This window comes from Enhydra lutris, unplaced genomic scaffold (genome assembly GCF_002288905.1).
Source record: "Enhydra lutris kenyoni isolate GAN:26980312 unplaced genomic scaffold, ASM228890v2 scaffoldscaffold71, whole genome shotgun sequence".
Classification (NCBI taxonomy): Eukaryota; Metazoa; Chordata; class Mammalia; order Carnivora; family Mustelidae; genus Enhydra; species Enhydra lutris.
In genome coordinates this window covers 2740991-2762774 of record NW_019154155.1, presented here as the reverse complement: position 1 = coordinate 2762774, position 21784 = coordinate 2740991, and the positions used below count along the sequence as shown (strand labels likewise).

At 42.5% G+C, this 21784-nt stretch overlaps 1 protein-coding gene across 1 annotated transcript in view; it reads right to left on the bottom strand.

Annotated features, from left to right (window-relative positions):
• Positions 1 to 1859: 1859 nt before the first annotated feature.
• Positions 1860 to 21784, bottom strand: part of LOC111159900 (mitochondrial intermediate peptidase) — a 175389-nt gene continuing 155464 nt past the window's right edge. The window contains exon 19 of the mRNA XM_022522575.1: positions 1860 to 2120. Coding sequence (XP_022378283.1) covers positions 2023 to 2120 — 98 coding nt within the window. The 3' untranslated portion in view covers positions 1860 to 2022. The remainder of the gene's footprint in view (positions 2121 to 21784) is intronic.

The following is a 21784-nucleotide window of genomic DNA, read 5'->3' as shown; positions in this document are numbered from 1 at the left end:
ACCGGATAGCATGTACTCAGCAGAGCACCTACAATGTGCTAGATGCTGTTTTAAGTACCGGGAATACAGGAAGACACAAGAATCCATTTTCTATGATTGTCTTTGATCCACCTTCATCCTCAGGAATTCTATCACCCAGAGGAGGCGGCTCTCACCCATCCCTTTGACCTGCATCCTGAGATGTTTCTCAAGTTTGATCTCAACAACTTTGCTCTCCTCTGCTTGGATAATTCTTTAAACCACTAGACTAATGTTTCTGTTTCTTTGCATTTCTCCCTTCCTTAGTCCACCTATCTTCTTTTTTAGCTTATTCTGCTCACCCTTTCTTCTATGGCTTCATTGATAGTGTGTTTTCTCATCTCTCACTAAGAATACCAGAGAGGTCTTCTACGATGTGCTTTACTTCCTTTAACAAAGAATTTTCCAGGTTATTATCTTCCAGGTGATCTTTCCCTTTCCTTTTTTCTGAAGAATGTTTGCACATAGGCTCCCCACGGATTTTTCTCCTCCTCCACCTCCAGCTGAAAAGGGACTGGTAAAGACCCAGAGGTTTCTCACTGTTGGTGCACCTGCGAGCTGGTCAGAGAACCTTTTCAGACGTACTTATGACGGACTGGCTGGTTGATGTCAATTTCTTCAAGTCCATTCCCGGAACAGAGTTAGCATTGCGCCATGCAGCTTTGCCTCAGCCCAGAGACTGAACGAATGAGGTGGGGCACAGACAGTGCTACATTCCTCCTTGGGCACTAGTATTGGGGCTCTTCCTGCTGCCATCATCCCCCCAAACCTTGCCCTCCCTTAGAGGGGGCTCTACCACCAGGCTTGCCCTACTTCCTGCCCAAGTATTCTCTGGGAGATGCCATTTCTGAGAGTGTTCCCAGACTGAGAAATTCAAATGGGGAGCAGCTGGAAGAGGGATAAATGGCAGCCCCGTGGCTGAGGGGGAAATACTGCCCAGGTGGTGGGCCAGCTGCTTGGCTCTGTGGCCAGTACTTGCTTCAGGTTTCTCAGTGCCAGCAGGAAGTGGGGACAGGATGAAAGGTCTGTTCCCCTTGCATCCAGGGGGATCCCGCACGCCTGCGTCACTGACATTTCTTCATCTGGTCTCATCTGTTTCTGGGCTTGTAGAAATTCCTCCAGATCTCATGCATCGGCTGGACATGTGTCCTAGTTGCAGGGATTTCAAATCTGGCCCTTTTGCACCATCTTTGGCCATTAAGGAGAAGCCGAAGAGGCTGTTAGCAGATGTCATTTTAAGCTAAAGTCTATAATTAAATTCGTGACTTTGATGGTGGGAAAACCCCACTGAAGAATTTCTTTCCTATTATTAACACACAGTGATACAATATGCAAGAATGTAAAGCAGATGGGTTCAGGATAAAGACCGACCCAGTCTGAATTCCCCTTTCCTCCTTTATGCTGGATCTTGGCACATCCCTTGGTAATTGCACTTATCTTTGTACATTTGTAAGCAAGCCAGAAAAGCATGAGTTCAAGTCCTCTTTGTTCTGAGTCCATCTGTGGAGCCTAACCACTCAGAGAAACCCAGTGCAGTCAACTACAAGCACTCTGGAAACCGTACTTGCTCCAAGCACATTTTCCAATGGTCATCGTTCAAAAGAACTATATTGTATAACTCTCTTGAAGACTGTTTCAAACTAAAATAAGTTTGCTTTTAATTAAGTCCCTAATTTAACCAATTACAGATCAATGCAAGGGGAAAAGTTCAACAGGAGACTGGTTGGCTTAAGGAAGTGCCCATACCTTGAACTTAAGAACACTAGGCTCTAGTTTTTATTAGCTCACTGAGTAGATTTCCATTATGTTCAAAAACCTGCCAAACAGGCTAAAAGCCAGCATCATTAAAACAAATTATTTATTCCAAGTTCCATCAGTTTAAGGGTTTTCAGAAGTCACTACAGAAGTGAATACTGAAATCAGAAATGAGTGTTCACAGCTATAGCATTTACAACAAAATTCATATCTACACAACCTCGGTCTGAAAGAGCCAAGGTGCTTCCATCATTCAGAATCCATGAGAAAAGTTTCGAAGTCCAGATCCAAGTCGGAAACAAGGGCACTTACAAAGTCATCAATAGAAGGACACTTCTGAAGCATACCTGCAAACAAAGAAAAGATCAGCCAGCACATCCACCTGCGGACAATAAAGAGGGACAAAGACACTGTACACGAGGGGAATATTCTGGCTTTTTGAAATGAGACCTTGTAAGAACTGCCTATGTAAACATTACAAAAAATCATGAGTGGAAAAAAATTCTTGGGTAGTGGGTGGACCCTGTGGCTATTTATGATTTTAATATATTTTTACTATCTAGTCAGCAGTTAACATGAGATTTATGAGCAAATTCATTTCCCAAGAGTTTTTCTACTGCAGAGATTTCTATATACTTAGAGTGATGTTAGAAGGCTGAATTTTTAGTTACCTTTGAGTGCATTGGTTCAGAACTTAATATGTTTAGTTATTTATCAAGTTTTATTATCAAGTTCCATATACTTTAAAATCAATCAAATGTTATTCTTTTGCAGAAATCTTGTATCAGAATCAAGGTATTGGCTTTCCTCCAGATTTTCCTATTTTGGAGAACTCCTAGCTTTGCAACTTTCTAAATGGGTAATAAGGAAGTCACTTAAAAACTCCAGTACTCAGATTTCCTCATATAACATGCAAGGTGGCTATCAAGATAAAACAAGAAGATGTAGTAGAAAACAAGGAGGCATCGTGTCTAGCATATATTCACAGTTCAGTAAAAAGCTAAATCTATCTCTACTCTTTACTCCAAAGAAGCCGAATATTCAAGCAATCAACCTCTTGCCTTGACCTGTATTCTTGGCAGATAATCCTAACTCAAGGGTTGGACAGGGCTTTATACATTGGCATTTAATCTGGGGGTGGATCCCATAAAACTCATTCTAACAGAGACATTAAAAGATTGCCAGAGTCCTCTTTCTATCTCCATCTTTAATGCAGTTCCATATAATATATCTTGAGTATTTGCTGTGTAAAATGGATCAGTCCAGGTCAGTCAAAGATGAACAGACTAAGTCATAATACGCCTAACTGTAAAAGCTAAAATTATGAAGTGTGTCAAAGAAAATACCTTTGTGACTTTGAGGTAGGCAAAGGTTTCTTAGGACAAGAAAGTAATAATCATAAAAGAAAGAAATTGCAATATTAGATTTCATCAAAATGAGAAACTTCAATTCTTTAAAAGAAAATAAATAGGTAAATGGCAGAAAGGGAGAAAATACTCAACATAATATATATCTCACACTGGACTGGTATCCAAAATAAAGGACTCCTTCAACTGAACATAAAAAGAATTTTAAAAAATTTAAAATGGACAAAAGATTCCAGTAGACCTTTCACAAAAGAAGACAACCAAGTAAACACAACAGGCACTAAGAAGATACAATATCATTGTCATCTGGGGAAAGAAAACTGAAACCATGATGAAACACCACAACACACCCACCAGAGTGGCTAAAATTACAAAGGCCAAATATAGGGAAGGTTGTGGGCCAACCTGCATTGTCACACGGAGTGGTGGAAGGGTGAAATGGTATAACCACTATGGAAAAAGATCTAGTGGTTTCTTATAAAACTAAGCACACAGCTACCCTATGACCCCACAACTTCCTCCTAGGTATTGACCTAAGAAAAGTGAAACAAAACAAAACAAAAAAGGACTTTACAACACAAGTTACCATCAACAGAATATAGATAAACATACATGGTATATTCGGAAAATGGAGTATCAGCAACAAAAAGGAACAACCCACTGATACGTGCAACAACCTGGGTGAATCTCAAAAGGCTGACACAAAGGAGTACCTCCTGTTTGATTTCATCTATAGGAAACCCAAAAGCGGGCCCAACTAATCTGTGCTGAAAAAACATCAGAACCGTGGATGCTCTCAGGATTGGAGATGACAGTCTACTGAGAAGGGATGCAAGCCAACTTTCTGATGTGATGGTAATGTTCTATACCTGCATAGTGATTGGTATTAAGGTGCATATTTGCATCAGAATTCATTAAATGGTACATTAAAGATTTATGCATTTCACTGTATATAAATTTATCTGAAAAGGAAAAGTAAAGAAATATGCATATTAAAAATGTCTGGAGTAAAATGTACAGCCATCTGACACGTGCTTTAAAAAATTACATATATATACATATATAATACATACAGAGTGGATTCATGGACTGACAGAGGAATGGATGGCTGGAGGTGTGATAAGACAACAAAATGTTATTGTAGAATCTAAATGGCAAATATATGAGTGTTTACTGTACTATTCATTCAACTTTTCTGAATCTCTGAAAATGTTCAGCATAAAACATTTGGGAAAAAAATCAACTGTGGGTGTTAACAGTGTACAAAGTGCCATCAGTGGGAGAAGAGAGGGTGTAAGATGAATTCTGATGAGAGATTCCGAAGGCTTTGGGAAGAGTTGGGATCTCAGCAGAAACTTGAAGGATAGAGAAGATTCGGGTTCAAATTAGGGCCCTCCCAGGACCTCTCCTAGATGGAGAGGACCACGCAGGAAGGTACTGAAGCAGGAGAAGGCAGAATGTAAACCGAACATGAAGTGGTCTGGGGGAGCTGGAGGAAGGCTGGAGGAGGCTCTGGGAGACATGTTTTTCAAAGACTCTAAGGGTTGGAACTAGAGTGACCAGGATGGGAAGGTAACTGAGCCAGAGGGCTGGAGGAAAACCAATAGCTTGTCACATTTAGGTGCCTGGGGGTGCTCCACATACAGGCCACTAGGCCTCAGTCAGCAGTGAGAACAGAGAGCTCAGGGGCAGGCCCAGGACGGGACACACAAACACGGTCATTCCCAGCGGTAAGAGGGACTGCGTGGGAAACTGTCCAAGGACTGGCTTGTGTGGTGGACATAAAAACAGCAGAATCCAAGCACAAAAACAAAATCCAAGCACATTTGTAAGCCACTAACCAGACCTGGAGTAGTTAAGAACAATAAGAATATCATGATTGTAATTTCAACTGTGGACCGAAATATTTTCACCCTCATTCAAGTTCAAATTCTAATATCTCCGTTCAGGAAATATCTGAGAAATAAGGAGCAGTTACTGAAAGACAATGTCATTGCTTTGTCTTTATTTACTATACGAAAGTTTGAAACACAATTTTCTTTTTATAGTAAAATAATCTGTATGGTTGAAAGAAGGTCTTTCCTCTGATCCAGCTGTGTCACTAGGACAGAAATGTTCAGTCTTTGATGACTGCTAGTGCAGCACATTTCCCATTGGATCTTTAGGTGTAGGTTATTGCGTAAGTAGAAGCAATCTGATTAATCAGGTTTCATGCATTTCCTGCACACCAAGTTTCTTAATGCAAGGAACAGTTGTAGGGAAAACATTTAAACATGGCTTTCAATCAACTGTGTTAACCTATTATACCCTTTTCTTCCCTTTAGTATGTGAAACATTCTATAATTAAATGACTGGTCGTTTATAATTAAATGCCTGGAACTGTCAGAAGGTAAGACCCATCTATTCAGAGCCAACCGGTTCAGTTAAGCATGGCCTCCTACCCCTTTGAAGTGGTTCATTTTAACTCGACAAACTGCCAACATAAATATGACCTTGCTCTGTCCTTCTTGGGACACAGACCTAACTAGCACACGTCCTTCTCCAATATGCCATCCTCAACATGCCCTCATCTCAGAGAATGGCAATCATGGCTGCAGCAAAAGCTCCTGGTATTTTTAAGTCCAATCTGGTCAGCAGTAAATGGTTTGGTAATTTTGGACATCATGTGACCGTGAAAAATGAAGGTCCCCAAAAAAGGAAATCAAGACCCAAAGGGGTAAAGAATAGCTCCCGAGGCAAGACTTCTCTTGGCATATTGTCATGGTATCCTTGCTTTAATTAGATTTAAATGTTCTGCAAGTGTCAACATGAACTAACTTCTACACAGAGAATTAAAAGAAAAATGCAGTGTTTTCAGGCAGTTTCCCAAGTCAGAAAAACTGAAATTAGCTTTTATACGTATGCACCGTCAAAAAAATTCCAGGAATTCTGATCTTTTTGAGAAGCTGACAAACATGTCCCTTTTGTCTTCAAGTCTTGATCTTAAAGGGTGATGATTGGACCTGCAGTTTCTTGGGAACCCCTGGGAGCCAGCTTGGGGGCTGTTAAGTCCAGAAGTGGGTGGAATTTACAAACATATTTCACTGTGGAAGTCACCTAACTTGGGGGTGGGGGTGGAAAGACAGACTGATGTTGCCAAAAGGACTGAAATTGCACAACTACAAGAAGTGTTGACAGCAATGTAAGAAAGACAAAACTGCATTAGGACAGACATTGTACATATTCGTTCATAAAAAGGAGAAGAGGTAGTTGAACTTCATCTATTTGTCCTAGAGGAAGAGAGGATACATAATGAGTAGTTGAAGAATGATGATTTAATTTATTTTTCTCCTCATTTTACCTGAGAGGCAAATGGGCTAATAAAAGTTGGTACAAGCCAGAACACTTTCATCTCCACTGCTCTGCTCAAACTGGCATGTTTCATAACCTTCAAGTACGAGGGCAATTATGCTGGGCCTGACTAAAATAAATTATGATATCAAAAGGTTTCCAAGACTGACTCCTGAAGCAATAAGGGTTTCCAAATCGTGCTACGTGCTCTTCTTTCTACTGCCCTATTGGCACAGAGCTGGAAATAAAGTAAAGCTAAAGATACCAAGCAGGAGAACCCCTGACAGCCGGTCTAGAAAGGATTTATGGGGAAAAAAGTGACAATGGCAGTTACCTGCTGAGCAATCACTGTGTGCTAGGCACTGTGCTAAAACACACTTGTGAAAAACCTATTTCACAAGTAAGAAAACAGAGTGAAGCGGGGGGTGGTCACACAACTCTTAGTTTTTGCTGAACCCTGGAAGGTTTGGTGCCAGAGCCCATGTTCCCAGAACACCGTGATATATATTATATTGCCTCAGGCCCTGGAATTTTGCAAAACAACACATTCTGAGAAGACGCATCTTTCAACATCAGCATCCCGGATATGACAAAACCCACCTGTGTGGAGATGTTCTGGGGGCCGGGGGAGGGTCTGATAGCTTCCTGATGTCACCCATGGCTATATGGATCCAGCTTATTAACTGTCCCCCTCTGCCTTGAAGACAGAGCAGGTGTTTTTGGTGCTACTGAGGACACTTTGCCCACAGTCACAAGGGCTGAACTACGCATGGAGGTAGAGCACAGAGAACACGGGCAGTGAGCTCTGCTGAAGAGGCTGGGACCAGGAAAATGGCTCTTCCTCTCTGGGCATGAGGCTTGGCCATACTCGGCTGCCACTGCAGCTGCAGGCATGATATGGGCAGAAAAAAAGTAGCGGGAGTTCTGCACTTAAGGTTTCCTGGGTGGCCTCCAAGTGTCTGTGGTAACCCCTTGCAAACAGAGGCCCTTACACGTTTGAGGGGCTCCCAACTACGCCTATTTCTAAGCTTTTACCAAGAATGGATTTTGCCAGCTCCAGGGGGAGTTGTGTATGTGTTCAAAGCTGCACATTCACGCCCTGCTCGTCTGTGGTGTGGAATCCATAATCTAACCAGACCACCATTTAAATATCAACGCATTCTTGGCAGGAACTGTTTAACCTCTTGAGTGCCCATCTGCATGTGCAACTAATACAGTTCGTTGAGAACATGACAGGACACCTGGTTGGTGGTGTGATTAAGCCTCTGAGACAACCTGGCAGAGATGGACTCCTGTCCCGGCCCCTTTTGCCAAGCACTACAGGAAATGACTAGGGCACTTAAAAACATTTAAAATTTTTTTTTAAATTTTATTTATTTATTTAACAGAGAGAGACACAGCGAGAGAGGGAACACACACCAGGGGATTGGAGAGGGAGAAGGAGGCTTCCCACAGAGCAGGGAGTTCAATGCGGGCCTCCATCCCAGGACCTTGGGAGTATGACCGGAGCCGAAGGCAGACGCTTAACTGACGGAGCCACCCGGGCGCCCCCAAAACATTAGGATTATTTTGAGCCTCGGAAGAGAAGTAGAATCATTACATCTCCTTTTTGGGTCCACTTCCTATATTGCTGAACACCAAGGAAGGATGCCCAAGCCAAGAAAACTGTGGCTGAATGTGACCAAAGTTTAGTGAAAGCAAAAAAGGGTGAAGTAACTAGAAATAAAATCTCTGTAAGGGTTTTTTTTTTTTTCTTTCCCTCCCTCCCTCACTCACTGTGGACCAGAGTGCCTAAAGGCAATTGAAGGTAGGCAAAAAGATGACCTAATTATGTATTAGGAAGATACAGTATATATACTATATATAAAAATGACCAAAATCTGTTTTATAGAAATATATGTTCTAAGAGTGCAGTTCTCCGATGAACATCATGGGTATCACCATGATACCCATTTCTGGTATCGCAGGAAATACAAATGTTGGGTCTGGACCCCCAGGCCTAAGGAATCAGGAACTGGGAGTGGGCTCGGCAGTCAGGTACCCTGATGAAGTGTGAGAACCACAGCCCAGATGGACATGTGGAAACTGACTGAAGTGGAAAATGAGATCGGGTTTCTCTCCATGGGCAACCATAACTTGAAAAGTATGGGGCAAGAAAGATGTATGAGTTTTCTATGTAACTAAACTAAAAAATATTTGTTTCTCAAGTGAAATGGGAAACAATCTTAGGAAACAAAAGCAGGATTTGTTTGGGACGCTGCTCAAAGTTATGATTACCAAGCCTCAAGAGAGAGGCCACAGCTGGCTGGAAAAGCACCTAAAAGGATCAAGTGGATTTGGCATGAAAATAGTCTGAAAATCTCTGGGCGGTGGAGGAGGCCAGGAGGGAAGCTGCCTTAAGGCACGGAGCTGTGGGAGGAGTGTGACACCGTGACTGGCCTTGTGCGAGAGGTCGGTCTCCAGACGGGAGGTGTGCTTCAGGGGCTGGCGGCAGGGTTTTTATTGTGGAAAAGGAAGCCGAGTGTATTTTGCTTATGAGCAACTCCCTGGGAAACAGGGCTTTGTGTTTATCGATTGTTGATGCTCTTGTGAGGACGGCTCGGAACACAGTGGAGAGGCTTCTTTTGTGTAGCAATTCTGACTGTTCTGAGCTTGAAAACTGTAAACAGACCTCAGTCGCTAGGGGCTCAGAGGGCCCAGCTGGGGCTCTTTCTCCAGGAAAAAGACCAGGAAGTCACTACAGGAGCCAGTGGTCAGCAAGAATGTCATGAATTCTGGGAAAATGGGAGTCATCGTAGGATGGTTCATATGGAGGAGTGCTGGATGTTGCTGAGGTCGACTCCCCACAGACTTGGCAAGCTCCCTCCTTTAAGAGGTTCAGAAAGGATGCCCTTCCCCCACCCCACCCCACCCCCGGCTGCCGAGCTCCGTGCACCATGGCAGTGAGCAGAACCATAGCCATGCCCTACTCCATTTAAGATGGAAAGTCTGGGCAACTGGATGGCTCAGTGGCTTAAGTGTCTGCCTTTGGCTCACGTCATGATCTCAGGGTCCTGCGATCCAGCCCCTCACTGGGCTCCTTGCTCAGTGCGGAGCCTGCTTCTCCCTCTGCCTCTGCCCCTCCCTTCTGCTTGTGCACGCGTGCTCTCTCTCTCAAATAAAGATCTTTAAAAAAAATTTTTAAAAAAAAGACAGAAAGTCTGCTCAAACATTTACAAAAATTTAATGTTCTGAGTACCTGTGTGCCAAGCACTGTGTGCTAAAGACACAAGGCATACATACGAGCGGGACATTATTTCTGTTCTTGACCAGCCCATTATTTGGGGAGAAAACCATGGAAATACATAATGTTAATGTAGAAGAAAGATGTATATAAGGTACAGAATTGGTGCAAAGGAGGGAGTGATTGAGTTAGGGGCCCAACATGGCACCAGCACCCTTAAGACTCTATCGATTCCTTCTCCCAAGATGTGGGAAACTGCTCTTTCTGGGCCCTGCTGGGACTTCTCCCTTTGATTCTCCCTTTGATTCTGTGGCCACCTCCATATTGTTCCAAAACATTCTACTTTGGTAAGCCTGACTTGGTTCTGTTTTTTTTTTTTTCAAGAAGATTCTCCGTTGATAAAAAAAGATCAGTTCACAAGTTATTAAAAGGGATTCAGTGAAGCCTGGGGACACTGATATTTTTTTGTTTGATTAAGGATCAAGTTTCTAGACCTGTTTAGCTTAAACAGGTAATTTTTTTTTTCATTTGAATGACTCTGTCTTTCCTCAGATTCATAAAATTTGAGTGATAGACAGCAAGCTTTATGTCGGATTTCCTCTCTCCAAGTTCATTGGGGAAAAAAGAAGGGTTTTTCCTGGACAAAGAGGAAACCCAACTTATTCCTCTGCCTCACCATCTCGGCCAGATGTGGTAGAAAGTGTGATGGGAGGTCTGCTAAGAAGCGGGGTGGGCTTGTCTCAGTAGTTTTTTGGTCCTCCTGAAGCTGGTTCTTTCCTTGAAGAATCAAGGGGGAAAAATCACCCTTACATTCGTGGGTTTCAAAGGTACAACGAAAGTTCGTGTACTGAATGTGTGTCCAGAACTGCCCAGGAGAGCTGAGGCCTGGGTGTTGCGTATTTGGGTCCCAGGTGGATACTATGGGACTGGCTGGTGTTCAGAACCCAAAATGGCCACGGACAAATATCTCAGCAGTTCTGTTAAATCCAACGCTAAAAGCCAAACATAATCATACATTTCCAGACACTGGTACTTGGTTTAAATTCTATCAGTCAAGTGTGTAATTAGGACCTACAGGTGTCAGTTGTTTAGCGGGTCAGACTGGTGGACCAAGAAAAGCTACAGACTCCCAAAAACAAATGTCCTGGGGACCCCCTACTGGGACCAGAGCCGGCTCCACCAAAACCAGCCAGAGTCACTACCATGTGGTTCGAGAAACAGCCTTGGGGGCAATGTGTAGGTTAGGGTTTTAGGCTGAATGGAACACTATCTGGTTTGGCATAGCATTTTAGAACTTAAATTTCAGTGTAATTCTCCTTTTCTGACTACACAAAAGTTTTCCTTTGAAGGGGTGTCAAGGGGGAATGGAGAGGAAAGGTAAATTCTTCCTTTTCTAAACAGAACTTGAGATGCCTCTAAACAAGGTACTATATGGTACTGATGGTTAGAGCAAGGGTTTGGTGAGTGATTACCTGAGATAACCAACTGCCTAAGAGACCTTAGCCAATTACTTCACTTCCTATACCTTGCTTCTGCTAAGAGCAATCCGAATGAAGGTAAAGTGTTAGAGTGTAATCTAATGTTTGAAGATCATGAAATCGGCATAGTGTCATCTACTTTGCTAGATTGCTGTAAGAATTAACAGAGATAGCACATTTAAGACAGAAAATGTTCCATAACTGGTAGCAGTAACAATCAGATCCAAAGGCTTATGAAAACCTACTTCCCAGTTCAGTGAGTTAAAGGATAAGGTTGTTTATTTACTTATTTATTTATTTGCACAAGTCGAATTCCAAAACATTGGTCTACGGTTAAGTCTTCAGGATACGATCATCGAATGCACAATCATAAGCTAATTATCCAGCTAATGAATCAGTTTGCTTTACTTTTTTCTACTTTTTGCCATCTGCTTTTTAGCAGGGTGATGGGGAATGAGGAGGGCACATGTTGTGATGAGCCCTGGGTGTTATACGTAACGAATGCATCACTGAATGCTACATCAGAAACTAATGCTGTACTGTACAGTGGCTAACTGAACATAATAAAAAAAATAAATAAAAGAAGGAAACAAAAGATGCAACTAAAATCGATCTATTTTTCTCCCTTATTAGTAGCCATGAGAAAAGGTTTACCAAGAAGAGATCACTGGGATGATGGGAAAGTTCTGGAAGTGGACAGTGGTGATGGTTACCCAGAACTGTGAATACCTGTGAATTGTGAAGGCCATGAAACACATATTTAAGAATGGTTGAAATGGTACATTTTATATCATAGATACTTCATCACAATTATAAAAAACAATGAGGAAGAGGTCCCAAAGCACCAAGATAGAGCCTTTGCTTTGCCCAGATAGTCAGCTAGCTCTACTAACCTCCAGGTTAACGGGGGATATGCCAAAGGGCAGATTCTCTCTCCAGATCTAGGAATGAGTGAAAAGGCACGTCTGTATATTCCCAACACCATTACCAGCTCTCAAAACCCATCATAAGAGTAAATAGCTATTTTTTTTGTGCACTGAAATAATTATATGTGCCAAACGCAGCTCAGCTCAGTGAAGAATTAGAGTACAAAGGCTGGCCTGGCAGCTTGAAAAGTCTAAAGTGAATTTTACGAGATCAGAACTCTCATTCCAGATTTGTCTCTCCCAAGCCTAGGGCAACTGTATTGCTCACCTTCTCCACTTTGAAGTTTTTCTCTGCTACAAGGCTGTGGTTTACCCACACCTTTTTCTAAAGGTGGATTCCCACTATCTACGATCAGTTCCTGGGAAAACCGGAGTATCAGCCAGAAAGTAAAATTCCTTTCTTCCTTTGAACTGAAAAAACCCTGATTGCCCCCTAGGCTGGGTTACTATCTGTCTCTGGTCAGAGAGGAGGTTCTGTCTCTGGGGCTGCCAACTGGATTGAGCATCTGACCTTCCTGTAGGACAGAAGCTGACCCAACCAGTTGAGCCCCACATATGTGATCTGTTTACAAATTGGTTTATTTTAACTTCGTCGTCAGATGTATAATTCCATTTAGAATTACACTTCTGGGTTACAAAACATTTTGCCTTTTGAAGCTCCATGTCTTCCTTAAACAAACACACCCACATATTAAACACGGACACACCCTCTTCAAAAATCAGTGCTTTTACAAAAGGGAAGTCTGAGCCTTGAGAACACAGGTGCTCCCTCCTCTTCCATCTCTTTCTTCCACAAAGCTCTCAGCTATTTCAGAGGCCACGTTGAGTAAATATCCAAACAAGCCAAAGATTAGGGATTCTATTGACTTGGCTATTATTCCCCGTTGCCATTTACCTCTATTATTGAAACTATGTCATAATCCTGGAGCCACTAAATTCTAAGTCTGGTTCCATGACATGCTTTCTTCATTTGTTCCTGCTATGCCATGCAAGAAAAGAAGGTTGCTGCCAATGAGTGTGTTGTAAGTACCCCACCTTGCTGGGCATGCACGAGCTCTCATTCAACAAATCTGGTTTTGCTGCAGAACCACTTCATACATGTAAGTCAGCTGACACCTTATCAACGCTAGTTAGCATACGCCAACATCCTTCCCCGGGACAGCTTGCCTGGGAACCCAACAGTATCTTCCTTGAGCATCGGTGTATTTGTAACAAGCAATTCAGACGCCAAACATTGTAAAAGAACAAGCGGGAAAATACGCAGAAGATGAGCACAACCATTTCTAAAGCCAAAGCTTCCTGGTATAAGCTGAAAAGTTTAAGAGACAACCAGAGCACCCTAAAGGTGAGTCATGGTTCCACCCGTTGCTCTGGTGTGACCCTGGGCAGTAAAGGACGCGGGCGCCACAGGACCCTGCAGAGCTGTCAAAGCGGCGAGATCAGCATAGCACCTGGGACAGCAAACATATTGCATGGGTGTTTCTAGAAGTAGTTTACTGTCACCGCTCTCAGGCTTCTTGTTGCTGCGGTTACTCACGCCCTGCCACTCAGCTCCAGAAATATAAAAGCAGTAGAAATTAGCCATAACTGCTTAATAGCCAAAATAAAGTACCAGTTAGCTCAGGAAAATCAGTATGCGAGGCTACTGTGGTGTTTTCACAAAATTCCTATGCTAAAATGAAAAAAGCATGTGTACGGCACGGAAGACAGTGGGGAACGAGGGACCAGAATTCCAATTATTTAGAGGGTGTGATTTAAGATTACGAGAATTTTTTAAATCTGTTTCCTTTAAACTGCTTGAAGGGAAAACGTAAGTGGAGTTTAGCCGTCCTCCTGACCCTATGGCTCCATCAAACTAAACATACCTTTAGTTCTGTCAGGAGAAAGATTAAAAAACAACACGTGTTACCTGACATCCTCTACCTTGTGTGATGAGGTAGAAAAAGAACTCAATAATGTTATTCATATATTTGAGAGGTGAACACTCTGAGATTAAGAAGGGATTATTCTATTTTAAAAAAATTAATGTCAAGATGAACAATTAAGCAAAAGAAAATTAGGTTTTGACTTGATCGTTCCTTGGTCTAGTTTCGTTATTAGTAATGTTACATAATAGTCAAAAGGAAAAAGTTTCTCTTACAGATAGTTGAAAAGCCTCAAATAAACATTGGAAGATATCTTGTAAAGTGATCTTTCAGGAAACGATCCAGTTAAATCAAGAGACATTTTCCTGTCTCTACGCTCTCTGGCAACATTTCAAACAAGAGTCGGTTAGCAAATGCCAGTTTCAACTGTTCCACTAAAATCTGCTCTAAACCTCTAGAACTACTACTATTATTTTGCCTTTTACTGGTATGCTCCCTAGATGGAAACGCACCAGTGTCCCTCAGCACCCAGTCTTGCCCAGAAAACTCAAGGCTTCTAATTTGCTCTGCACTTGAAGCTTGATGCCTCTGGGGATCGAGCTAAGAATCTAGATCAAGAGCTTTGGGGAAACACCGTCTGCTTTTCTAACTTGTTTTTAGCCCCCTACCAGCAGCAAACATTTGTAACTGCATGTTAAGAACACCAGCTATAATGACCATCTTTAAAGAAGGTTTTATAACATTTCCATTAAGCAATCAAAAAGAGCTGGAAGAATATTATCTGTGTTCCTTTAGAACGAAGTTACAGTAGATAGAATCTGAATATGGAATTGCTGGTGTCCTTCTTGGCATGAGTCCACTACAAGTTATTTACTTAAGAACAAAAATGCTCTCACATCTCAAATAAAGCCAAACTCCGAGACATTATCTCAGATGACTACACAAATGGAGAGGGCTCCATGACATTTACGGCAAGTAGAAAATGACAGCTTCCTGGGATCCAGAGAAGATGACCAAAGTGGACAACTCTCACCAAAAGTAAACAGCCACAAAAATCTGTATCAAGAGTCCACAGTTCCAAGAGGGCAGGGGAGGAACGTTGTGAGCTGGCAGAGGCAGTGGGCACCCCAAGGGCTTTGAAGTTATGATGGCCTGGGTCAAATCCTGACAAGGCCATTTAAAAACTTGGCACACAAAGTTACTCAGTTTCTCTAGGCTTTACTTCCCCTGGTGTGAAGTGCACATTAATGTTGCAATGTGCCTTACAGATACTGTGTCCACATCTAACACACTTTTTCTTTGAAAGATTTTATTTATTTATTTGACACAGAGAGAAAGAATGAGCAGGTGTGTGCACAAGCAGGGGGTGGGGCAGAGGGAGAAGCAGGCTCCCTGCTGAGCAGAGAGCCCGATGCTGGGCTCCATCCCAGGACCCTGGGATCATGACCCGAGCAGAAGGTAGAGGCTTACCAGCTGAGCAACCCAGGAGCCCCCGCATCTAACACACTTCCGTTGTGACTCCTTTATGTCATTGTCTCTTGACCTTTTCTGCATAATGAATCTCTTTCCTGCACGCTACCTGAAATCATTTGGGCAGGAACTTGTGGCACCCAGGGTTTAATAAGAGTGCTCTACTCTGAGCACTGGTGAACACACAGTGCCATGGCCTTTTGTCTAAAGGGGTTCTCGACCCTCCCCTTCCAGCCAGTTGTTTGATAAGCAATACTTACTCGCAAGCAAAGCATTGTACTGAAATGAAAAGTACCATCTAGGTATACGTATGTGTATACATACACACACATGGAATACACACTGACAGGTTAAAAGTGAAAATTCTAAAAAAAAAAAAAAAAAAAAGTTAAAATTCCATTTAAAAGTTACTTCTCCACAGGCTTTTCTTCCTCTTTACTAGCAAAAATTATGTTGTTGAATTTAGTCAGTGGAACACAGACAATGAAATAGAAAAAAAATATCCAGGGACAGTAGATGCTTCTGGATTAAGTTTTACAGAAGAAAAAATCTGTCATTTCCTGATAAAGGCTGACTTCCTTTTACTGGTGTAAAGAAATCAATATGCCATGTAGTTTCTATCACCCTACACTGTAAAAATTATACAAAAGCACATCGGTGTCTAGTATGATCATATGCAGTTATCTGTTTGATGTGCTTGAGCACAGGAATTACTTATTCCCAATCCTCCAAAGGTTACTTATTTAGAAGTTATAACAAAAACAAAAACAAAAAACCTACCACTCTTTCCATAAAGGCATTCCATTTGTAAGACCCACATCTTTTCTCTTTTGTTTATCTGTATCATTGAAATACTGACCTTGTATTTTAGAAGCAAAGAGCCTCTGAGTGGCTCTTCCAAGGACGGGTGTCTCTGATCATTACCGAATACTACTTGTCGCTGGGATTAGACTGGGTATGTTTTGGTTAGAGCATCTGAGGAAATCAGGCTGCAGATTCCCAGATGTGGTGTCCATTAACATAACAGGTACGTAGAGAGCTTTGTGGAGGGTCAACATCCTGTCATATTTACTTAGGTCCATACTGTCATCACACCCCCCTCCAGGCTGCCTCACCTGCTTATCAGTGCCCAGTATGCAGGTGGCTGGCTGGGGGGCAGGAGTAGCTGAAACCCAGGAACCTTGCAGGCCCCCAGCCTGTGTTCCAGTGGAGGTTGCAAGCCACCAAGTGGGTACCTTTCTGCAATTCTACCTCCCAGAGGGGGCTCCCTTTTGTAAATCTGACTGGACGCTATACCCCTCACATAAATGTGGGAGCTCTAAGTTATTCCTTTTTATTTCTGTGTCCCTGAAATGCCTGGTTAGTAGCATTCAATAAACATACACTAAGCTTAAATGAATTAACGTCATCAACAGCTAACAATGCCTTTTTTATTCCATCACATTACTTACCAGTCCCTAACCTAAGGATATTAAGGTGTTACGTCTGAACAAAAGACAGAATTCAGGACATCTCCTTCAGTCTTAGGCAAAGGCGGTGTGGCTAAAAGCAAATGGTCCCAGAAGCCAACACACGAAAGGCAGCTGGCAGGAGGAAGAGATGTCAGAGGGAGGTGGTGTCGAAGGTCAAGGCCTCGGGAACCACCTGACCCCAGGGAGAGTTTTACTTAGAGTTGATCCTACTTTAATGAAGCCCCAAGAGTTGACTCACCTCCTTTAACAAAGCGCACTACTTATTGCCATGAATCAAGTTGCAGAACTGATCTCTGACCTCCCACAGCAGGGAAAGCATTTTCCACTTTAACGCCTGTTTCTTAAGTAACTATTCATTCACCACAGTGACAAGGCCTTGTGTTATAGGAATTCTGAAACACAGGAATGATCCATTTTATTCTACCTTGTAGAATACTGGTTACGTACAGTGTTGTAAATACAGGTGTTGTTTAGAGGAAAATATGGTCTCCACCAAGAACACAAAATATGTTGGGTAGCGAAATGCACGGTATTCACTTATGAGCTGTGGCTCCCTTCTACCTGCTGATGAAGCCTCTTTGATCAGAAACGGATGGAGGCCAGAGAAGCTGGGGTCCCAGTGTGGGTGCAGTGGGGAAGCTAGAACAAGAGGCAGGAGGGCCAGACACGATGCCACGAAATCAGAGAAGAGGGGAGACACAGAACAAGCAGGTGACCAGCAGAACATGTTCACTGTATATATATTTTCTTTTACATTAGAAAAGAGCTTTGCAAAAATATTTGGGCCCACGAAACCCTTGGATGTATTGATGTGATAGAAAACTTCTCAGACAAGGGGAATAAAAACCTCTTCCAACAATCACCAGTTTTTTATGGCACAAGAAATATTTCACCTTTGAAGTGTATTTCATGTTTACGTACTTGCTCATTTAACATATGTTTACTGACCACCTGTTGCAGGCGCTGCGCACAAGGTGGTGCACACAACAGTGCCCGTCCTGTCCCAAGCTTACAAGTTCTTGGAGAGCACAGACCACAGGCCAATAAATGAAACAATACAGCTTCCATTATGTCAGGAAGTAAATATGTGCTAGGAAAAAACAAAACAAAGCAGAGTAAGGAGCTAGAGGTGCCAGGGAAGGCCTGACAACAAGACGGAAATAAAGATGATCTATATTTCTTAACATCTGAGCAACCCAACCAAAGTCATCTGATTTACCTCGAACAGCACAGTTCTGCTTGGCAGGCTAGTAGTTTTAAGTCATCTTATCTTTTAATATTTAAAATAATTGAGGGGCTGCCTCACAAGTCACAAATGTAAAATACCCTGCAGGGCGGGCCCTCATATGCCACAGGGCACGTCTGTGAGCAAGTTCTGGTATTTATTTACCGGAGCCCCTCCACGCCCAGGGGGCACAGATGTCGGGCTAAGTCAGGCAGAAGCTGTTTTGTGCTTATCTCACCCTTGGAAATCCCACTTAATTAGAAAAGTAAGAAGCAAAACAGCACTTTCAAAAAGCAGACAAACTCAGGAATAACCGTCCAAAGCCTGCGTGAATTTATAATTCTCATACAGGGTTAGGCCAGCCAGCTTTGCGCCACAGGTGGCAAGATTCAGGGATTAACCAGATGACATGATTAAACGTTAACCTCATGTTTTAAAACCACAAGAAATAACTACAACCAATGTGTCGTGCCATTAACCAGTGGAAACTGCCTTTTCTCTTGAAGTCACTGCATATGCTTTGTGACAGTTGGGAAAATCAATCAAGCTGGTGTTGAACAATGACAGTTTATGTAGCTTTCTTACTTTTAAACATCAGCTGTACTTCTGCCGACAGACAAGACTTCCTGCTCCTTGCCTGCTATCATGATCGTACTGTACAAATAACACCAATAGTAAAGCCCGTTTGGCCTATTAGGTTAGTAACCAGCTTATTTAAAAAATAAATAAGTAGAAGTATCAATTGTCACTACCTAAAGACACTGCTTCAACAAGACCTCAATCTTTTCAAGCAGACAGGATATTTTGAGTCCATTTTTTTTTAAGATTTTTATTTATTTATTTGACAAAGTGAGAGAGAGATCACAGGGAGATCAGCAGGCAGAGAGAGAGGGGGAAGCAGGCTCCCTGCTGAGCAGAGAGCCCGATGCGGGGCTCGATCCCAGGACCCTGGGAGCATGACCTGAGCCAAAGGCAGAGCCTCAACCCACTGAGCCACCCAGGCGCCCCTTTTGAGTCCATTTTAATACTTGTGTCATCCTGTCAATGAGAGCTATCGCAAAGTGGAACGAATCTGCCCTTGTGACAAAGTGGGTTTCCCATCATTCCCACTGTCTGGGAAGAAGGGTTTCCAGAAGCTAATCAGTACCAATATCAGTACCAGTACCTGGTACTAGTACCGGGTCACTTCAGTAACTCTGGAATCGAAACCCCTTGACTGGGGAGCTTCTTGAGCTGAATTCCATATGGGGGCTGATTTGTTTTAGGGCAATGAACCCACTTGTTGTTGGTTCTAGGTTTCTCTCATACCCTTCCTAATACATCACACTTTAGTCAGCCACTGCTCCGCAGCTCTGATCAGTAGGTCCCCGAGGCACTCAAGAGCATGACCACCTCTCCCACCACAAAAGGAGGGACTGGGGAGTCATCTTTGACATCCCTCCCGCTTACTCACTTCCATGCAGAATCAATTCCAAGCTCAGCTGCTCTTCCTTCATAAACAGTCTTCGATCAGAAAACCCCTTTTCATCCCAACTGCCTACTCTCCTGGGCTGGTCGCCCTCATCTCTCACCCAGATTACTGCAAGGAGCAACAAGAAGCCTATTCAAACCAGGCCTACCACAGTCCCTCCTCAGCAGGCAGTGGATACTGTAAACCATCAATCTGATCTTGACACTACCTGCCTTGGAAATATTCTCCGTGCGTTCTCATGGCCCTCAGAATAAATGCGTGGAAATGTAGCAAACGGAGTTGGGGGGTGGGGCAAGGAGGCAAACCACAGATGGCAGTGTCATTACCAAAAATCTTACCAGAGACGCTTTTTTTGTTTTACTGACAATTTAAAAGATAGTTTTATATTTACTGAAGAACAGTGAGGACAGAGAGTTCCCATGCAGCACACCCCGTCAGTCCATCCATCTCCTCTGGTGTTAATAGCTTCCCTTGGTTGGGCACACAAGTTACAACTAGTTAACCAGTATTCATTGGTTAACCACTTTGCCACAACAGTAACCAATATTACTGATAATTAAAGTCATACTTTATTCACATTCCCTTAGTTTTTATCTAATGTCCTTGTTCAGTTCTAAGGTCCCATCCAGGACACCACTCAGCACGTAGCTGTCTGTCACACTTCCTTAGGTTTCTCTGGACCTTGAACATTTCTCTGATTCCCTGAACTTGACAGTTTTGAGGTGTACTGTTCAGGTACTTTGCACTATGTCCCTCAGTTTGGGTTATGGGTTTGGGAGGGAAGACGACCGAGGTGAAGTCCCCCTTTCAGCATGTCCTATCATGGGTATAGCCTACCACCATCGCTTCACAGCTGAGGCTGACCTTGAACACCTGACTGAGGAAGTTATTTCTCAGCTTCTCCTCTACAAAAATTACTGTAACCGTTCCCCACCCGCTTCCGTATTGAATTCCTTTGGAAGGAAGTCACTCTGCACAGCCCACACTTAAGAGGTGGGGAGTCACGCTCCACTTCCTTGAGGGAGGACTACCGGTACAAATTATTTGAAATTCTTCTGCATGGGGGATTGATTTGTTTATTTCCCCATTTATTTATTTATTCGTTCAATTATTTATATCAGTATGGACTCACAGACATAAATTTTATACTTTGTGCTATATTCCAATAACTGCCTTATTTGGTTGTGCAAATTGTTATGGCTTTGACCACTGGGAACTCTTTTAGTGGGCATTTGTCTCCCTTTGACATACACACATCCTCATGTGTGTTTCTTATTTCCAGGTGCTCCTGGCTCACACTGTTATACTCAGCCCTAGAATCAACCATCCAAAGAGCTCTGGTTCCTTTTAATGGCGAAATGGTGTGAAAGCAAGAGCCGAGTGCTAGGTGTGCTCACTGCGACCAGGACCCAGAATGTTTTTAAAGAAAACAATAGTTATTAAAAAAAAAAAAAAAGTAGTTATCACTATTGATATTAATCTCCCTGAGGTTCAACAGGGATGATCTCTTGGAATATAAACCACGATCCTCTGGTTTATTTCTTGGAGAAAAATAACACGTAATAAGTTAGACCAGATGATACAGGATAATTATAGCAAAAATGAATGTGTTTTGAAAACCATAAAGCTTTGCAGAAATGTAAGGTATTATGATTTTAATCAGCTTAAGGTAAGGTCCTGTGGGCTTCTAGACTTTGGTTTCATGAGTCAGTTCGGCAACACAGAAAAACAAACCGAAGGGAGTTCCACTGAGAATGAACTCATTTATCTACTATTTCTTTTAGTCTTATCTGATGTTTGGTCTTTTTTAAAAACAGTCAAGTTATTACTTTGTATTTCTACTTGCATACTGCTTTTGGCCTCAGAGACATAAAAATGAAGCTGAGAGTGTCTTTTCTGGAAACAAACACAGAAGTGAAGTTGTTTAGAGTTGGAAACAACCTCCTGGAATGTGAAAGTCATGGACTTTAACCTTTCCTTTCCCCCATAAAATTCTTTGTGCAAAGGTTGAAGGGTAGAGCACAAGGAATGCTATAACCAGAGGCAGAAACATGAAACTTCACTGGGCATCTAGCTTGTTTGGCTGTGGTGAGAATCCTTCTCCTGGAACCACCATAACTAAAAATGATTATAAACTAAGTTGATAGCTTTACCACAAAACTCTAAAGGAGCTCCTACAAAAAC